The 18,209-nt window shown below is 38.9% G+C and overlaps 1 protein-coding gene across 2 annotated transcripts in view; it reads right to left on the bottom strand.

Moving 5' to 3' along the window:
- LOC106088072 (uncharacterized) overlaps nt 1-14,997 on the bottom strand; it is a 48,459-nt gene extending 33,462 nt beyond the window's left edge. For both annotated transcript variants that reach the window (XM_013253372.2, XM_013253371.2), the window contains exons 1-2: nt 14,777-14,997; nt 10,002-10,337 (exon numbers count right to left, since the gene is read on the bottom strand). In XM_013253372.2, coding sequence (XP_013108826.1) covers nt 10,002-10,080 — 79 coding nt within the window. In that variant the 5' untranslated portion in view covers nt 10,081-10,337; nt 14,777-14,997. The remainder of the gene's footprint in view (nt 1-10,001; nt 10,338-14,776) is intronic.
- Nucleotides 14,998-18,209: the final 3,212 nt, after the last annotated feature.

The raw sequence follows: 18,209 nt of genomic DNA, 5'->3' as shown, positions 1-18,209 counted from the left end.
TTATATGGAAGCTACATCATGTTCTTGACCGATTTGAACCGTACTTTGTTGAGAGTCATAAGAGAACACTATGTGCAAAATTTCAGCCAAATCGGATGAAAATTGAGGTTTACAGGGGCTCAAGAAGTCAAATCGGTTTATACGGGGCTATATCAAATTCTTGCCTGATTTGTACCGTACTTTACACAGTGCAAAATTTCAGCCAAATCGGATGAAAAATTGAAGTTCACAGGGGCTCAAGAAGTCAAATCGGTTTATACGGAGCTATATCAGGTTCTTGACTGATTTGAACCGTACCTTACACAGTTGTTCCAAGTCATAACAGAACACTTTGTACAAAATTTCACCCAAATCGGACAAAAATTGTGGCTACCAGAGGCTCAAGATGTCAAATCGAGAGATCGGTTTATATGGGAGCTATATCAGATTATAGACCGATTTGGATCGCACTTGGCACAGTTATTGAAAGTCATAACAGAACACTTTGTACAAAAATTGCGGTTTCCAGAGGCTCAAGATGTCAAACCGGGAGATCGGTTTATATGGGAGCTATATAAGGTTATAGACCAATTTAGACCGCACTTGGCACAGTTGTTGGAAAGCATAACAGAACACTTTGTACAAAATTTCAGCCAAATCGGACAAAAATTCCGGCTTCAAGATGTCAAATCAGGAGATCGGTTTATATGGGAGCTATATAAGGTTATAGGCCGATTTAGACCTCACTTGGCACAGCTGTTGAAAGTCATAACATAACACTATGTGCAAAATTTTAGCCAAATTGGATGAAAATTGCGGCTTTCAGGGGCTCAAGATGTCAAATCGGGAGATCGGATTATATGGGAGCTATATCAGATTATAGACCGATTTAGACCGCACTTGGCACAGCTGTTGGAAAGCATAACAGAACACTTTGTACAAAATTTCAGCCAAATCGGACAAAAATTGCGGCTTCAAGATGTCAAATCAGGAGATCGGTTTATATGGGAGCTATATAAGGTTATAGACCGATTTAGACCTCACTTGGCACAGCTGTTGAAAGCCATAACATAACACTATGTGCAAAATTTTAGCCAAATTGGATGAAAATTGAGCCTTCCAGAGGCTCAAGAAGTCAAATCGAGAGATCGGTTTATATGGGAGCTATATCATGTTATAGACCGATTTGGACCGTATTTCGCACAGTTGTTGGAAGTCATAGAGGTACACTACATGCAAAATTTCAGTCAAATTGGACAAGTATTGCGTCTTTCAGGGCCTCAAGAAGTCAAATCGGGAGATCGGTTTATATGAGGGCTATATCTAAATCTGAACCGATATGGCCCATTTGCAATCCCCAACAACCTACATCGATATAGAGTATCTGTGCAAAATTTCAAGCGGCTAGCTTTACGCGTTCGCCCGCTATCATGATTTCGACAGACGGACGGAAGGACATGGCTAGACCGACTCAGGATGTCGAGACGATCAAGAATTTATGTACTACATGGGGTTTCTAGATCAATATTTCGTTGTATTACAAACGGAATGACTAGATTAGTATACCCCCATCCTATGGGGGTGGGTGTTATAAGTTTATTTGATATTTCTGGGAGGAGATCGGTCAAATACACCTGTTTCAGATAAAGATTAAATTTTGTGAATACCGCTGCTAAAATATATATTTTTATACCCTCCACCATAGCATGGGGGTATACTTATTTCGTTCTTCCGTTTTTAACACTTCGAAATATGCGCCTAAGACCCCATAAAGTTTATATATTCTTGATCGTCATCATATTTTAAATCGATCTAAAAATGTCTGTCCGTTTGTCCATCCGTCTGTCGAAAGCACGCTAATTTTCGAAGGCGTAAAGCTAGGCGCTTGAAATTTTGAACAAATACTTCTTAATAGTGTAGGTCGGTTAAGATTATAAATGGGCCAAATCGGTCCATGTTTTGATGATATAGTTGCCATATATACCATGCCATATCCTTGAACTTCTAGAGGGCGCAATTCTTATCCGATCTTGCACCTGGATTTTTATATAACTTCCAACAACTGCGCCAAGTACCGCTTAAATCGGTTGATAACCTCATATAGTTGCTATATAAACTACCCTGGGGTCTTGACTTCTAAAGCTTCTAGAGGGCGCAATTCTTATCCGATTTGGCTGAAATTTTGCATGAAATGTCCCGATATGACTCCCAATAACTGTGCCAAATTTAATCTAAATCAGTCCATAACCTGATATTGCCGCCATATAAACCGATCTCCCGATTAGACATCTAGAGCCTCTAGAGGGCGCAATTCTTATCCGATTTGGCTGAAATTTTGCACGTAGTGTTACGGTATTAATTCCAACGACTGTTTCAAGTACGCTGCGATATCACCCGACCTTGGGTCTTGACTTCTAGAGAGCGTAATTCTTATCCGATTTGGCTGAAATTTGGAATGAAATGTTCTGGTATGACTCCCAAAAGTTGTGCCGAGTTTAGTCTAAATCAGTGCATAACCTCATATAGCCGCCATATAAACAGATCTCCCGATTAGACATCTAGAGCCTCTAGAGGGTGCTATACCTATCCGATTTGTCTGAAATTTTGCATGACGTGTTTCGTTATGACTTCCAACAATTGTGCTAAGTATGGTTCAAATTGGTCTATAATCTGATATAGCTGTCATATAAACCGATCTTGGGTCTTGACTTCTAGAGGGCGCAATTCGTATCTGATTTGGCCGAAATTTTGCATAAAGTGTTTTATTTCCAATTCCAACAACTGTGTCGAGTATGCTCTAAATCAGTCCATATCCATATCTTGATATAGCCGCCATATAAACCGATCTCCCGATTAGACTTCTTGGGCTTCTAGAAGGCGCAATTCATATTCAATAGAGTTGAAATTTTGCAAATGTCCATATCCCGATATAGCTGCCATATAAACCGATCTCCCAGTTTGGTTTTTTGAGCCTCTGGAGGTCGCAATTCTTATTCGATTTGTCTGAAATTTTTGAGTTGGTGTTTTTCTATGACTGGTGTTTTTCTATATGAAAAGGCCATTTAAAGAACTTGAAAAATGCGATCCATGGTGGAGGGTATATAAGATTCGGCCGGGCGGAACTTAGCACGCTTTTAATTGTTTTCTTTTATTTTACAAGAACATGATAACTGAAAATAACCAAAACTTTTTTAATATAAAAAAGTAAAAGCGTGCTAAGTTCGGCCGGACCGAATTTTATATACCCTCCACCATGGATCGCATTTGTCAAGTTCTTTGGCCGGTATCTATTTTTAGACAAACAAAAGATAATGAATAAGAATTGCTATGCCATTGGAGCTATATCAGGTTATGAATCGATTCAGGCCATACCTGGTTTGGATGTTGGAGATCAAAGTAGAAGTCAGTTAGAAAAATTTCAGCCTATTCGGGTAAGAATTGCGCCCTTTAGGGGCTCGAGAAGTAAAATCGGGAGATCGGTTTATATGGGAACAATATCATGTTATGGACCGATTTAGACCATATTCGGCACGTATGTTAAAGTTCACAGAAAAAGTCATTGTACTAAATTTTAGCCTAATTGGATAATAATTGCGGGTTCTAGCGGCTCAAGAAGTCAAGATATGAGATTGGTTAATATGGGAGCTATCTTAGGTTATGAACCGATTTGAACCATACTTGGTACAGTTGTTGGAAATCGAAATAAAATACTTATTGCCAAATTGAGCTTAAACTTGAATCGGACAGCACTCATTGGTATGTGAAAAGTTTGCCCCTGTTCGTTAATGGAATGTGCATGAGAAACTTTGCTTTATGTGTATAGTTTCTAATTTGGAGTAAATATGTGTAGTGCATTTAATATTCGCCCGTACTGGTTGTTGATTCTTCTCATCCACAAGGTGGTAACAAATATTTTAGTTTGGTAACATTTGAACTTTAACTTATTTTGAGCATTGGGTAATTTATAATTGATTTATAATTTAAGCACAAAAAATGTTGGCAGCTATTCTTAGTAACCATTTCAGACTTTTCACATTCCATACTCTGCTTCCGGAGCAAAACAAAAGTAAACGGAAATAGTGGCATGAAAATATTAGCTAACTTGCTTCTATATTTGACATTTCTTTGTTATTTATTAGATCATAAATTTGCCACAAAAAGAGGTGCTTAAAATGTAACAGTTTTTTGTATTGAGTGTAAGGCAGCAATCAGATTCATATTAAATATTTTTTTAACTCAAAATATTGGGTTGCCCAAAAAGTAATTGCGGATTTTTCATGTAGTCGGCGTTGACAAATTTTGTCACAGCTTGTGACTCTGTAATTGCATTCTTTCTTCTGTCAGTTATCAGCTGTAACTTTTAGCTTGCTTTAGAAAAAAAGTGTAAAAAAAAGTACATTTGACTAAAGTTCATTCTAAGTTTTAATAAAAATGCATTTACTTTATTTTAACAAGTCCGCAATTACTTTTTGGGCAACCATAATTATTCCTTAGTTAAATAAAGTTACATTTCGGAAAATAGTATTTGAAGGGAATTTTTTTTTTAATTCAAAAAAAAAAAGTAAAAACACATTAAGTTCGGCGGGCAGAACTTTGCATACCCACCATGTTAACCACATTTCCAAAAAATTGGTGATGGATTGCAAAATTTATAAGCCCATAGCGGTTATATCGGAATATGTTCCTCTCTGAGCTATACTCAATCGATTAAAAAGAGGGTGCAAATATTAATCCGCCCCATTTCACTATGGACATACACCTAAGCCAGTAATCTGCTTGTGGTGTGCTCTAAATACAAAAAAGTAACCTCTACAAAGAAAATTTTAAGTTAGGAATTCCGTGCTACTTACAAAATCCCTTATTGTTTTCAATACCACTCCCCCAAGTTGGTACATGTCTGATATGGTATCTCCACCTAAGTGCCGTTATCGGTTAAAAGCGAAAACCAGCAATGACAATGGAAATGCTCCAACGTCTTGCCCGCATGTCCTTCACATGCTATTACTTGCCGCACCGATTTTACATAATTGAGTTCATAGTCCTATGTGTCCCGATATGATACCAATAACTATACTGACCTCCTTCTTACTTCGTTTCAGTAATAGCCTTGTCTTCTCACGATCTAGATCCCCCCATAGGATTTTTGCCGTCCTACCGATCGTTTCGCTGTTCCACAGGGTTGCATGAGCATTCCTCGCCCCCTAAGTTGGTACATGTCTGATATTGTATCTCCCCCTAAGTGCCGCTATCGTTTAGACGCGAAAACCAGGCAATGACAATGGAACGTCTTCCCCACATGCCCTTCACATGCTATTACTTGCCGCACCGATTTTACATAAGTGAGTTCATAGTCCTATGTGTCCCGATATGATACCAATAACTATAATGACCTCCTTCTTATTTCCTTTCTGTAAAAGCCGCGTCTTCTCACGATCGTTTCGCCGTTTCGCTGTTCCACAGCGTTGCATGAGCATTCCTCGCCCACTCCCTTAACTCTAACTGCGTCGGCCCGAAAGGCTTCGGGTTCACCAAGTTATTGACGAAGATTGGCTTTAACGGCCAAATCGTATGTCCTTTCGTTTCCCCTTACTCCGTTATGCCCCGGCACCCAATCGATGCAGAATTGTCCATCCTCAGAGAAGGCGTTAATCTCTTTCTTTCACTACAAATCTGTTCGTGACCTTACTGTCCTGTTTGTTATTGCCCTTATGACCATTTTATTGTCGGTATAGATGTTCACCCTCGACGTCCTCGCGTTAGCACCACACCACTTCACGCATTCCGTGATCGCCCGGATCTCCGCCTGCAGGAACGTATTATGGTCAGGCATTCTAAAACTGATCTCAGTTCCTGGATTCTCAATGTAGACCCCCAGACCCACTCTGTCCTTTAGCTTTGATCCATCCGTGTAAAATGATCTTCCACATGGCAATACTAGGGTTCCGTCAATCCAAGACTGTGCCGATGGCAGCAGTGCCTCGCATTCGACTTCAAGGTTCATCTCAGGTATCCGATCGGAAATCTCTTCCCTTCCTTCCAGGTTTCCTATCGTCGCCTCGATTATACCACCATGGTATGAGCTGCTCCCATCCTCAATCCATTCTCCCATCACCTTAAGTCTTATAGCCCCAGTGGCTGCCTCACACTTAATCTGTATGTCAATGGATCGGATATCTAGAATAGTCTTCAGTGCCCTAGTGGGCGTGGTTCTCATCTCTCTGCCTATCTCAAGACAACATGTTCTCTGAACCTGTTGTTTGGTCCTTATATTACAATTTTTCCCCATAGCAGTCCACAAAACTACTGTGGCGCAAGTATAGGTCAATTATGCTCCTGTAGGGCCAGTGGACTATCCCCGGATTCAGGCCCCATTTCGAGCCTACGGCCCGTCTACATAGTGCCCAATATCTGTGAGCCTTCTCCGTACGCTCCTGAATGTGACACTTCCAATTCAGTTTCCTGTCCAAGATCATATCTAAGTATTTGACCTTGTTAGATATCGAAATCGTCTTATTGAAGAAACGTGGTGCATTAAATTGGCCCACCTTCGTCTTCTTCGTGAACAGGCATATTTCATTCTTCTCTGAGTTAACATTGAGACCTCTGGGTCTAACCCAGTTATATGCCATATGCAAGACCCTTTTGGCCCTTCTGCATAGCTGGTTCGGATCCTTACCCCTTAGAAGTATTATAACATAGTCTGCGTAGCAGACAGGTTCAAATCCCTCCTCAGTCAGCATCCTTAATAGGTCATTTATGGTGGTCCCTCATAGGAGTGGCGATAAAATGCCTCCTGTGGCGTGCCTTGTGCCATTTTCTCCCTTATATTTATGTCATAGGACACACAATTTATTCACCTGTTCCTTACCATATGGTTTATCCAGTTTCTAAGGACCGGGTCCACCCGGTACTGGTTTAGGGATTGGATCAGTGTGTCGGTCCGCACATTGTTAAAAGCCCCCTCTATGTAAATGCATACCGCCACGGTGTAAGTTTTGGCATCGAAGGATTCTTCTATTTGAAGCACAACCTCGTGCAGGGCAGTCTCCACCAACCTTCCCTTGATATTGGCATGCTCTTTATACTAAATTGGATTGGTTTATATGGCAGCTATATCCAAAAATTATGTGATCTCTTCCATATTTGAGAAGGGAGTGTAGGGGCCTAATACCACTGTACTGTACAGCAAATCAGGTAATAAATACACATTTTTTGGAGGAAAGACCATATATCGGGTGTTTCGTTTTTATGGGGGCTATATTCAAATAAGGTCCGATTTGAACAACACTCGGCACGGACGCCGATGAAGCTAACACCGCTTACATTGCTAAATTTCAGCAAAATTGTGTACATCCGGCAGAAATATATCCACATCTATGGATATCGAGGGTCCTAACACGTCTTACCATGCTAAATTTCAGCAAAATCGGGGGCTTAAGTGCATTTTACGGAGAAAATCGCAAAAAAATCTAATTTATTTCATACCCCCAAAAATGACCCAGGACACGAATGTTAAGTCCGTTTCTGGGGCTCGTGCATGGGGTGCCTCCAAACCGGCCTTCCCCTTCGCCAAGCAAACTGAAAATAAATCGAAGATAGGAATTCCCTCGTTCCCCTTTTTTTGGTGCAGAAAATGACTTTTTGGGTTTCAAAACCGAAAAGCCTTGAAAAACACAGAAGAACGCAGATGAACCGAAAGGGTATTTGGAAATTTAAGAATGGTCGTAAAGAATGTTCTAAGGGAATACAAATTACAGGCTCAATGAAGGCATGTGCAAAAATATTCCACTCAAAATCTTCTTATATATAAAAATGAATTTGTGTTTGTTTGTTTCCTTGAAATTTTCGCAGATTATGTAGGTTGGTCTGGAAAGAAACATAGGCTAAATAATTTATTGATATCGTAAGGGGAGCGGACCCTCCCCTTACCCCAAAAGTACTGCCCAAAAGTGGACCGATCGGGATTATTTGGGATTCAAATGAAAGGAATTCAAGAGTAGAGTACGAGGTTCATAATAAAAGTTGGGTCGAAGTACCTGGGTGGCAGCCCCAGCCCTAAAACCCCTTAAATAGGTTTATTTGACGATCATTACAATATGGGACTCAAATGAAAGGTATTCAGAAGTAGATTACGAATATGATCAGGAAGTAGGAGGAGGCTTTATAATTTATTGATAACGTAAGGGGCGTACCCTCCACCGTTACCCCAAAAACACCACCCAAAATCAAAAGTACAGCGATAAGGACAATATGGGTATCAAATGAAAAGTATGCGGGAGTAGATAACGAATCTGGTATACAAATTCATGTCGAAGTATAGGGGGTCACCCCACCCCCCACAAAAACGCCTAAAATGGGCACATTAGCCAATCATGGATATATGGGACTCGGTTTATTTGTTCCGTATAGACTGTAAAACGGCAGAACCGATTTTCTCGAAATTTTCGCATATTGTGTAGGTTGGCCTGCAAGGAAACATAGGCTATATAATTTTTCGGTATCCGAAAGGGGACGGACCCTCCCCCTTATGCTAAAGACACAACCCAATATCAAAAGTGGACCGATCGGCACAGTATAGGTATCAAATGAAAGGTATTGGAGAGTATAATACGAATAAGGTATTTAAATTTGAGTCTAAGTACCCATCGGGCCGCCCCAACCTCAAAACTCCCCCAAACAGACATATTGGAAGTTCATTTCAATATGGGGATCAAATAAAAGGTACTCGGGAGTAGATTGCGAATCTGGCATACAAAATCAGATCGAAGTATAGGGCGTCACGCCACCTCTCAAAAACGCCATTAGACCCATTATGACTATATGATACTTGGCTGAACCGATTTTCTTAAAATTTTCGTAGATTGTGTGCGTTTGTCTGGAAGGAAACATAGGCTATATAATTTTTAGATATCGGGTGGAGGCGGACTCTTCCCCTTACTCAAAAAACGCCACCCATATCCGAAAGTTGGCTGATGGGCGCAATAAGGGTATCAAAGGTATTGGAGACCAGAAAACGATTATGGTATTAAAATTTGGGTCCAAGTACTCAGCGGGCCCTCCCAACCCTCATGTCAATATGGGACTCAAATGAAAAGTATTAGGCAGTAGATTACAAATATGGCATAAAACATTAGGTGTAAGTAGTGGGAGGTCGCCCACCCCCAAATTCCCCCAAATGAGCATATTAGCCGACCATGGCAATATGGGACTCAAATGAAAGGTATTAGAGAGTAGATTACGAATATGACATTAAAACTGTCTTTCCCCCTAAAGATACGTCAAATCGTTTATTTGACCCATTATGACAATATGGGACTCAAATGAGAGGTATTTTAGAGTAGAAAACGACTTCTGTATCCAATTTTGGTGCCAAATGTTTTGGGGTACACTCTAAAGCACTCCCTAAACTGAACTTCATTTCCGTTGGGAATAAAAAACGACTTTGATAACTCCACCTCTTTGGGGAAAATTTTTCAAATGACCATGCATGGCATTGTACCTCGCAAATGTCGTCAACATTAAGAGGGGACAAACACCGTTTTGTTCGATGTTCTCGCCAGGATTCATACGCGTCATAGGCTACAATGGCACGAATTCGATATCCGCATTCAGGTCGAAGTTGCCGATTTAAATGCTCACTAGCATTTAAACGGCTGACAATTCGACTTTTCACCAATTTGTTACAGCTTATTGAACATTTTTCGATGAATCCAAACGACTATATGCGAATCATATGATATGACTAAATGCATTGTAAATCGATGTATACTTATTATATACACAAACAACACATTAAAAATTAGCAAAGATTGACAAATTATTTTTATGGAAAAATTATGACATTAGCAATAAAAAATTTTAACTAAAGATATTTGAAAATACCAAAATTTTTTATATATATTTTTTTTTTCGATGTTTAGCAGTTTTTCATCACTCACTTTAATTAAGGAGTTTTTGTACTATTGCTACCAGTGTGCAACATTTGCCATAGACTAGGCGAATTCTATTTTGTAAATATTTACCTGACAAACATTGAGATGTTATAACAGCCACTATAACAGCAATATTCAGCAGCATTTTATAAGCGTTGGTGGAAACCATGATTTCTGATGTTATTCTATTGTTTGTAGTTGTTGAAATTCGTTGATGTTTTGAATTTATTTATAATTATTATGCAATTGTTGTAGAGAATATTCACTGAATTGCCTATATGACAACTGAATCACTTCACTTTAAATCGAGCCAACTGCTACCAAGGGTGGTGTTTTGGCACGAGGTTTGAGGATTGCTGTTCTACGTAGTTCTCGTATATGTAATCCGTATTCCGTATAGTATAATTTGCACTACGTTTACAAGCTCTGGAAAGAAATTGCAAAAAAAGAGATGAATACTAATTAGAAAATATTCGAGCAATGCACACAAATTCCGAATAACAACAATGCCTAGTAGTAGTTGAAGTACAACTGATTTGCATAATTCCAATGCATAATTTTATAATTAGTCTAGGATAATTAGGCCAAGTGACGCAGATGTTGGCTGAGTTAACACAAAAAAGCGAGAAGATTGTACGATAACAACAACATAAGTGACATTTGCATTTACGATCTAAAAGAACGCTTCGTGTCGACTGGTTTTTGGTGTGACATATTTTTATAATCTTTGCCTAAATATGAGTTGATACAAAATACACTCAAAGAAATTTTTCATATGGTGTGCTTGGTTATATTTTTGGTCAGAATATTCGCTCAATATTTGGGGGCTCCCCACCCCCCAAAAACATCACCCAAAAGGACACTTTTACCGCTTTGGGCAATATGGGTATCAAATGAGAGGTATTTAAGAGTAGAGTAGGAACTTGGTATAAAAATGCCACCTTAAGTGTCGGGGGGGTTCCCCACCCCAAAACTCCACCAAAGGGGACACTTTGATCGCTTTGGGCAATATGGGAATCAAATGAAAGGTGTTTAAAGTAGAGTACAAATCTGACATAAAAATGAATTTCTTGGAGTCTGAGGTGCATACCCACCCCCAAAACCCCCCAGCAGGACATATTTACCAATTGAGACAATATGGGTTTCAATGAAAGGTGTTTGGAAGTTGAGTGGACATCTTATATATAAAAATCAATTTGTGTTTGTTTGTCAGTTTATTTGTTTGTGTGTTCCTTATAGACTCAGAAACGGCTGAACCGATTTTCTCGAAATTTTCACAGATGGTGCATTATGATCCCGTGGTGAAAATAGGATACTACATTTTTTGATATCTGAAGGGGGGGCGGACCCTCACCCTTACCCTAATTTTTAGAAACGTCAGATCTCGGACATGGGTGGTGCGCTTTAAGCGAAATTTTGTGTGCCTTATTTTCTTACCAAAAAACAAAAATTTGGTATCCAAATTTCGGATGGGGTACCTGGGGGCCGCCCCACTCCCAAAAGCTACAAAAAGGTATTTAAGATCAGAAAACGTATCTGATATCTAATTGTCGAACCAAGTATTTGTGGGACCACCGCAACCCCCAAAACACCCCTTAATCAGACATATTTACCCGCCATGGCAATATGGGACTCAAATGAAAGGTGTTTACGAGTAGAATACGAATTTGATATCCAAATGTGGGACCAAGTTTCTGGGGGTCCATCCATCCCCCAAAACACTGACCATGGCAATATGGGGCTTAAATAAAAGCTATTTGAGTGTAAAATACGAATCTGATATCCAAATGTGGGACCAAGTGTTTGGGCGGCCGCCCCTTCTCAAAAACATGCCCCAAAGAGGACATATCAATATGGGACTTAAATGAAAGGTCTTTGGGAGTTAAGCACGAATCTGATATCAATCTTCGGAAAAAAGTTTCTATTTAGGACTAAGAGCTTCTGGTTGTCAAATGACAGGTATTGGGGAGTAGAGCGCAAAATGTATACCCACTTGCGGAATCAATTTTTTGGAGGTCTACCCCTTTCCCATATGGAGCTCAAATAAAGGTATTTGGGAGTAGAATACGAATCGGATATTAAAATGTGTGACGATGTATTTGGGCCACCGCCCCTTCCTCAAAGGGTACAAATTTACCGACCATGGTAATATGTGGCTTAAATGAAAGGTATTTGAGATTGGAAAACTAATTTCATAACCAATTGTTGGGGTCAAGGGTTTGGGGACGCTTCATCCCATAAACTCCATTATCGTAGCATGGCAATTCACGAAAATTAATATTCAAAGGATAATTTTGTTCCATATAAAGTAAAAGAAGGCGCAGCGGAGCGGGCCGGGTTCAGCTAGTATGTTACAAGAATTTGATCCAAGGTATCTACGTGCCCAAATTGTAGCTTTGAAATATGATTTTGAATGTAGATAACCAACACAAAAACAAAAAATTAACTATCTGATCGAGACTCGTAGCCCTGAATATCTTGATCGTCACCTTCAAAATGGTTGACGTTATGGGGCTCAAACAAAATCGAGTTCTAGTACGATGCGGATATTATTTCAGTCTCTGCCCCCTAAACTCCCTTCAAACCGGCCATGTTTGCCCACTATTGCAATAAGGGGCTCAATATATCTGAAACGGCGTACCAGTACCCCCAAACTGGACTTATTTCCTGACCGTACCAGTATAGCGCTCAGATAAAATAAGAGAGTGGAAGAAGGCGCAGCGGAACGGGCCCTGCCCAGCTGGCATAATTATAAAAATTCCTTCTAACAATCCCATTTTAAATGGAGCAGCTGCCATTTTAGCTGTCGGCCTGCTATTCTTACATTGCAAACATTTTCCAATAACATCAACTATTGGCGAAATTAATGGAAATTAACTACAAACAGTTGGCAGACAATGTTTGCTATTATTAGAAGACTTTTTTCTATAGTTGTAGCCAAAAGTGGTCTAGTCATTAATTCGATAAAGACGGAAGGTATTAGCTTCCCACGGTGACATCTGTCTCTTTGATAGGAAAGACTATTTTGAAGACGCAAAATCCACCATTTTGGAAAGAGTGAAAAAGGCAACTCTTGCGCTATAGACCTGCGAGATAGAGCTGGCCAAATATCGATTTTAGTTTTTGTCTGAATTTTGATCGATAATTTTCCTATCGATACTCTTGGCAAAGTTAAATTTTTTGCAAAACTTAACAAAAATATGCGGTACGACACTGAATGTATCCTTTATGATACATTTCGCCTATAGAGGGCGCTATTTTCATCTGATTGGGCTAAAATGTTGTACAAAAATGTTTCTCATGTTTTCCATCTTACTTTATTAAATTTAGTTTTATTCGGTCTGTGCATTTATATGGCGTCTACTTAAATCAACCTCCTGATTTTTATACCCTCCACCATAGGATGGGGGATACTAATCTAGTCATTCCGTTTGTAAAACCTCGAAATATTGATCTAGAACCCCATAAAGTTTATATATTCTGAATCGTCTCGACTTTCTGATTCGAACTAGCCATGTCCGTCCTTCTGTCGAAATCACGATTTCGGTCGAAGGCGTAAATCCAGCCGCTTGAAATTTTGCACAGATACTTTATATTGATGTAGGTCGTTGGGGATTGCAAATGGGCCATATCGGTTCAGATTTGGATATAGCTCCCACATTAACCGATCTCCCGATTTGACTTCATTAGACTCTGGAAGCCGCATTTTTTTCCAATTTGGCTGAAATCTTACGTGTAGTGTTTTGTTTTGGCTTTCAACAACTGTGCCAAATACGGTGTAAATCAGTTTATAACCTGATATAGCTCGGTAAAGAATCTGAAATAGCTCCCATCTAAACCGATCTCCCGATTTGTCTTCTTTAGCCTCTGGAAGCCGCAAGTTTTGTCCGATTTGGCTGAAATTTTGCATGTGGTGTTCTGTTATGACTTCCAACAACTGTGCCAAATACGGTGTAAATCAGTTTATAACCTGATATAGCTCCCATATAAGCCGATCTCCCGATTTGACTTCTTGAGCCCTTACAAGCTGCATTTTTTGCCCGATTTGGCTGAAATTTTGCATGTAATGTTCTGTTATGATTTCCAACAACTGTGCCAAGAAGGGTCTAAATCGGTGTATAACCTGATAAAGCTCCCATGTAAACCGATCTTCCGATTCGACTTCTTGACCGATTTCGCTGAATTTTTGCACATGGTGTTCTGTTATGACTTTCAACAACTGTGCCAAGAACGGTCTAAATCGGGCTGAAATTGAGTTTGTAATGTTTTGTTATGACTTCCAACAACTGTGCGAAATACGATCCAAATCAGTCAATAACCTGATATAGCTCCCATATTCTTGTTCGGTTCCTAATTTTTGCTGGTTTGATAGAAGTTTGGCATGTAGAATATAATAAAGTATGTATAAATTTTTAGCAGAATCCTTGGTGATGGATTCCCAAGATTTGGCCCGGTCGAACTTAGCACGCTTTACTTGTTTTATGGTTACTTTTGTTTTTGACAAACATTTTCTTTTGTTTTTATTCACAATGACCAAATATTATGATGAATATGATAATTGAACTTGTTTTCAACTGACACAAATAAAATTTTTTTTAAATAAATTTTTTATTCAGCCAAACATTAAAATTTTAATTATTTTCACTGGCACAGAAATGTTTAAACTGGTTTTCAAATAAAAATTAACATAACAGCAAATTTATTCAAAAACACTTGAATATTCATTACTTCATCTTTTATGCATTTTCATCTGATAACAACATAGGACAAAAAAAAAGAGACCACAACAAACTCAACGAACGCATTACATGCAGCTTGGGCAGTCAATGTACTTTTTATGAATTCAATTAAAGAAATATGCCCACCATTCTTTGTTGTACTCCGCGTTACGAATTATTCTCCACTTGAGTTTAATTTTCAAACTCCAATTATTTTTGTGTTGTTATTTATGTCTGATCAAAGAATATAATTTTTAAACGGTTATTAAAGACTACCACGGAACATGCTACTTCAATAAAATTAACGTAACGAAACTTGACAGGCGATCGACGACTTAACAGGCGAACGGTTCAGATGAATCTGAATTTTCAAAATTTTGTTTTCAAACAGAAAATTTTGAAAAACAAAATAACAACAGCTATAGCAGCACCCTAGCAGCAACAACAACAACAATAACGAGAGAAACAACGACAATGTACGATCTCTACCTAAATGTGTGTAATCGAGAGTGAAGTCAGCTACAATAACCGATCAGAATTTACTCTCAGCTCACAGCGTATGCTGGTGATGGTTGGTTGTTCGTTCAGATGGCAAGCAAGAGAAAGAATAAGAGTGACCATATACAAATAAGAAATAAGAGATAAGCCATGGAAGCTATGTTGGGCCAGTCAATACCTTACACCACACAGATTAGTTTTTTTTAACATTCTGCTCTATTGTGTCTATGTATTTTTCTTGAAAAACTCTTTTATGCCGGACTCTTGTCTATGGCTTCGATAATTTGTTTTGGTGGATTTATTTTTGTTGATAACAGTAAAACAAACTAACGCCAGTCTTGAATATTCAAATTATAATCGATATGGTATGTGTGCTGTGGGTGTGAGTGTGTGTGTGTGTGTTAGATGAAAAATTTGTCAGACTTGTTGGGAAAAAACTGGATTTTATTATGAATGGTGTTTTGAAATTCTTCGTGATATAACCAGAAATAGGCAGACCTCGACCACGGCAGCAAGAAAATACAACTAACTATGCCTATTACTGTAAAAAAAAACATAAACAAACGCTCAAATGGATATTTTAGAAATTCAACTTTACAACTCAATTACATAAAATTTGAAAACAAATTTAAAACTCATGAAAAAAAAAACAAGAAATAAAGAAATCTATATCGAAAACTGCATTTGCGAAGCTGACATAAAATGGCACTACATTTTGTAGTTCAAATTTGCGCTGTATATATGACCTATCAATGAGAGATAACCCCTATATTAAATAGACCGGGTTGGTCATTTCTAGGTTTTGAAATCGCCAATCCTAAATTATTGTGAAAAAGGTTTGCAATTTACGTTAACCACTCGAAAAACTCTTACAAGTACAAGCGTGCTAAGTTCGGTCGGACCGAATCTTGGGAACCCACCATCATGGATTCTGCAAACAAGTTTTACAAACTTAATGTAGTTGAAGGGCATAATTTTATTCTACATACCAAACTTCTGTAGAAACCAGTAAAAATTAAAGCTTCTAGGAACCGAACAAGGATGATCGAGAGACCGGTTTACATGGGAGCTATATACGGTTATAGACTGATTTGAACCATATTTGGGAAAGTTGTTGGAAGTCGCAACAGAGCACCGCATACAAAATTTCAGCCAAATCGGACAAAAATTGCGGCTTGTAAGGGCTCAAGAAGTCGAATAGAGAGATCGTTCTATATGGGAGCTATATCAGGTTATAGACCGATTTTGACCGTATTTGGGCCGGTTGTTGGAAGTGATAACGGAACACTACATGCAAAATTTCAGCCAAATTGGACAAAAATCGGGACTTGTAGGGGTCAAGAAGTCAAATCGGGAGATTGGTTTATATGGGAGCTATATCAGGTTTTAGACCGATTTGGACCGTACTTGACACGGTTATTGGAAGTCATAACAACACCCCACATGCAAAATTTCAGCCAAATCGGACAAAAATCGCGGTTGCAAGGGCTCAAGAAGTCAAATCAGGAGATTGGTTTATATGGGAGTTATAGACCGATTTGGACCGTACTTGGCACATTTGTTGGAAGTCATAACAGAACACCACATGTAAAATTTCAAATAAAATCGGGAGATCGGTTTATATATTAGGTTATAAACAGATTTGAACCATACTTGGTGCAGCTGTTGGAAGTCCCAACAAAACATCCCAAAGAAACACCTCTTGCGCAAGAATTACTAGAAAAAACTTACACATTTTGAACCATTTATGCCCCCTTCGATTTTAAAAAATTTTTTTTTTATGAAAAAAAGTATTTTTTTTTTCCTTTTTCTTGTTATACATAACATAGCTCACTATCCTCTTATCCCACTTCAATGGGATTAAAAGACCTTAAGTCGGCAGATCGGCCTATATGGGGGCTATATCAAGATATAGTCCGATATAACCTATCTTTGAACTTAACCTGGCTATGGATAAAAAATGAATTTCTGCAAAGTTTTAGCCCAGTATCCCCAATTGTAAAGACTGTAGGGTGATTTCAACAGACAGACAGATGAACGGACGGCCATGACTAGATCGTTTTAGATTTTTTTGGCGTTTGTGTTTTGCTCCACTGTCACACATCTTCAGTTTGGTCTATAATTTAACCATGAATCGTCTTACAAACGAACAACGCTTGCAAATTATTGAATTTTCATATCAAAAAGCGTGCTCTGTTAAGAAAGTTAATCGCGTGCTCTTCCATTTTACGACGAAACTCATTTTTGGCTCATTAGATACGTAAACAATCAGAATTGGCGATTTTGGAGTGAAGATCAGCCATAAACATTGCAAGACTTACCAATGCATTAAGAAAAATTCACAGCTTGGTGCGGTTTATGTGCTGGTGGCATCATTGGATCGTACTTCTTCAAAGATAATGTGAATCGTTACGTAACTGGTGAGCGCTACCGTGAGACGATATTTAACTTTTTTTTTGAAAAAAAAGGCAAGAGCTTGACTTGCATGACATGTGGTTTCAACAAGACGGTGCCACGAGCCACACAGTACGCGTAACAATAGACTTATTGAGAGGCAAGTTCGGTGAACATTTTATTTCGGGACCGGTCATTTGGCCGCTCAATGATAAGAGGCCTCTTTTTATAGCCGAGTCCGAACGGCGTGAGGCAGTGCGACACCTCTTTGGGGAAAAGCTTTACATGACATAGTACCTCACAAATGTTGCCAGCATTAGGAGGGGAAAACGACCGCTGAAAAATTTTTTTTTATGGTCTCGCCAGGATTCGAACCTAGGCGTTCAGCGGACATGCTAACCTCTGCGCTACGGTGGCCACCAAAATGGATATACCCCTATCTTTTGGTGATGGGTATAAAAAGGATAATGGGAGGTAAAACATTAAGTGTATACGGGCTCCAGAAGCATAATCGTTAAAACAATTCATAATGCAGCTATAACAGGATATGGCCTGATTCAAACCATAAATGGCCCGTATGTTGGAAGTCATAAGTCAAATCCAATACGAATTGCGCCCTCTAAGATCTTGAGAAGTCATATTTATCGATCGGTTTATATGGAGGCTATATCCAAATATGAAGCGATAT

This window comes from Stomoxys calcitrans, chromosome 3 (genome assembly GCF_963082655.1).
Source record: "Stomoxys calcitrans chromosome 3, idStoCalc2.1, whole genome shotgun sequence".
Taxonomy (NCBI): Eukaryota; Metazoa; Arthropoda; class Insecta; order Diptera; family Muscidae; genus Stomoxys; species Stomoxys calcitrans.
The sequence above is the reverse complement of the archived record's forward strand: the minus strand, read 5'-3'. Positions and strand labels throughout refer to the sequence as shown.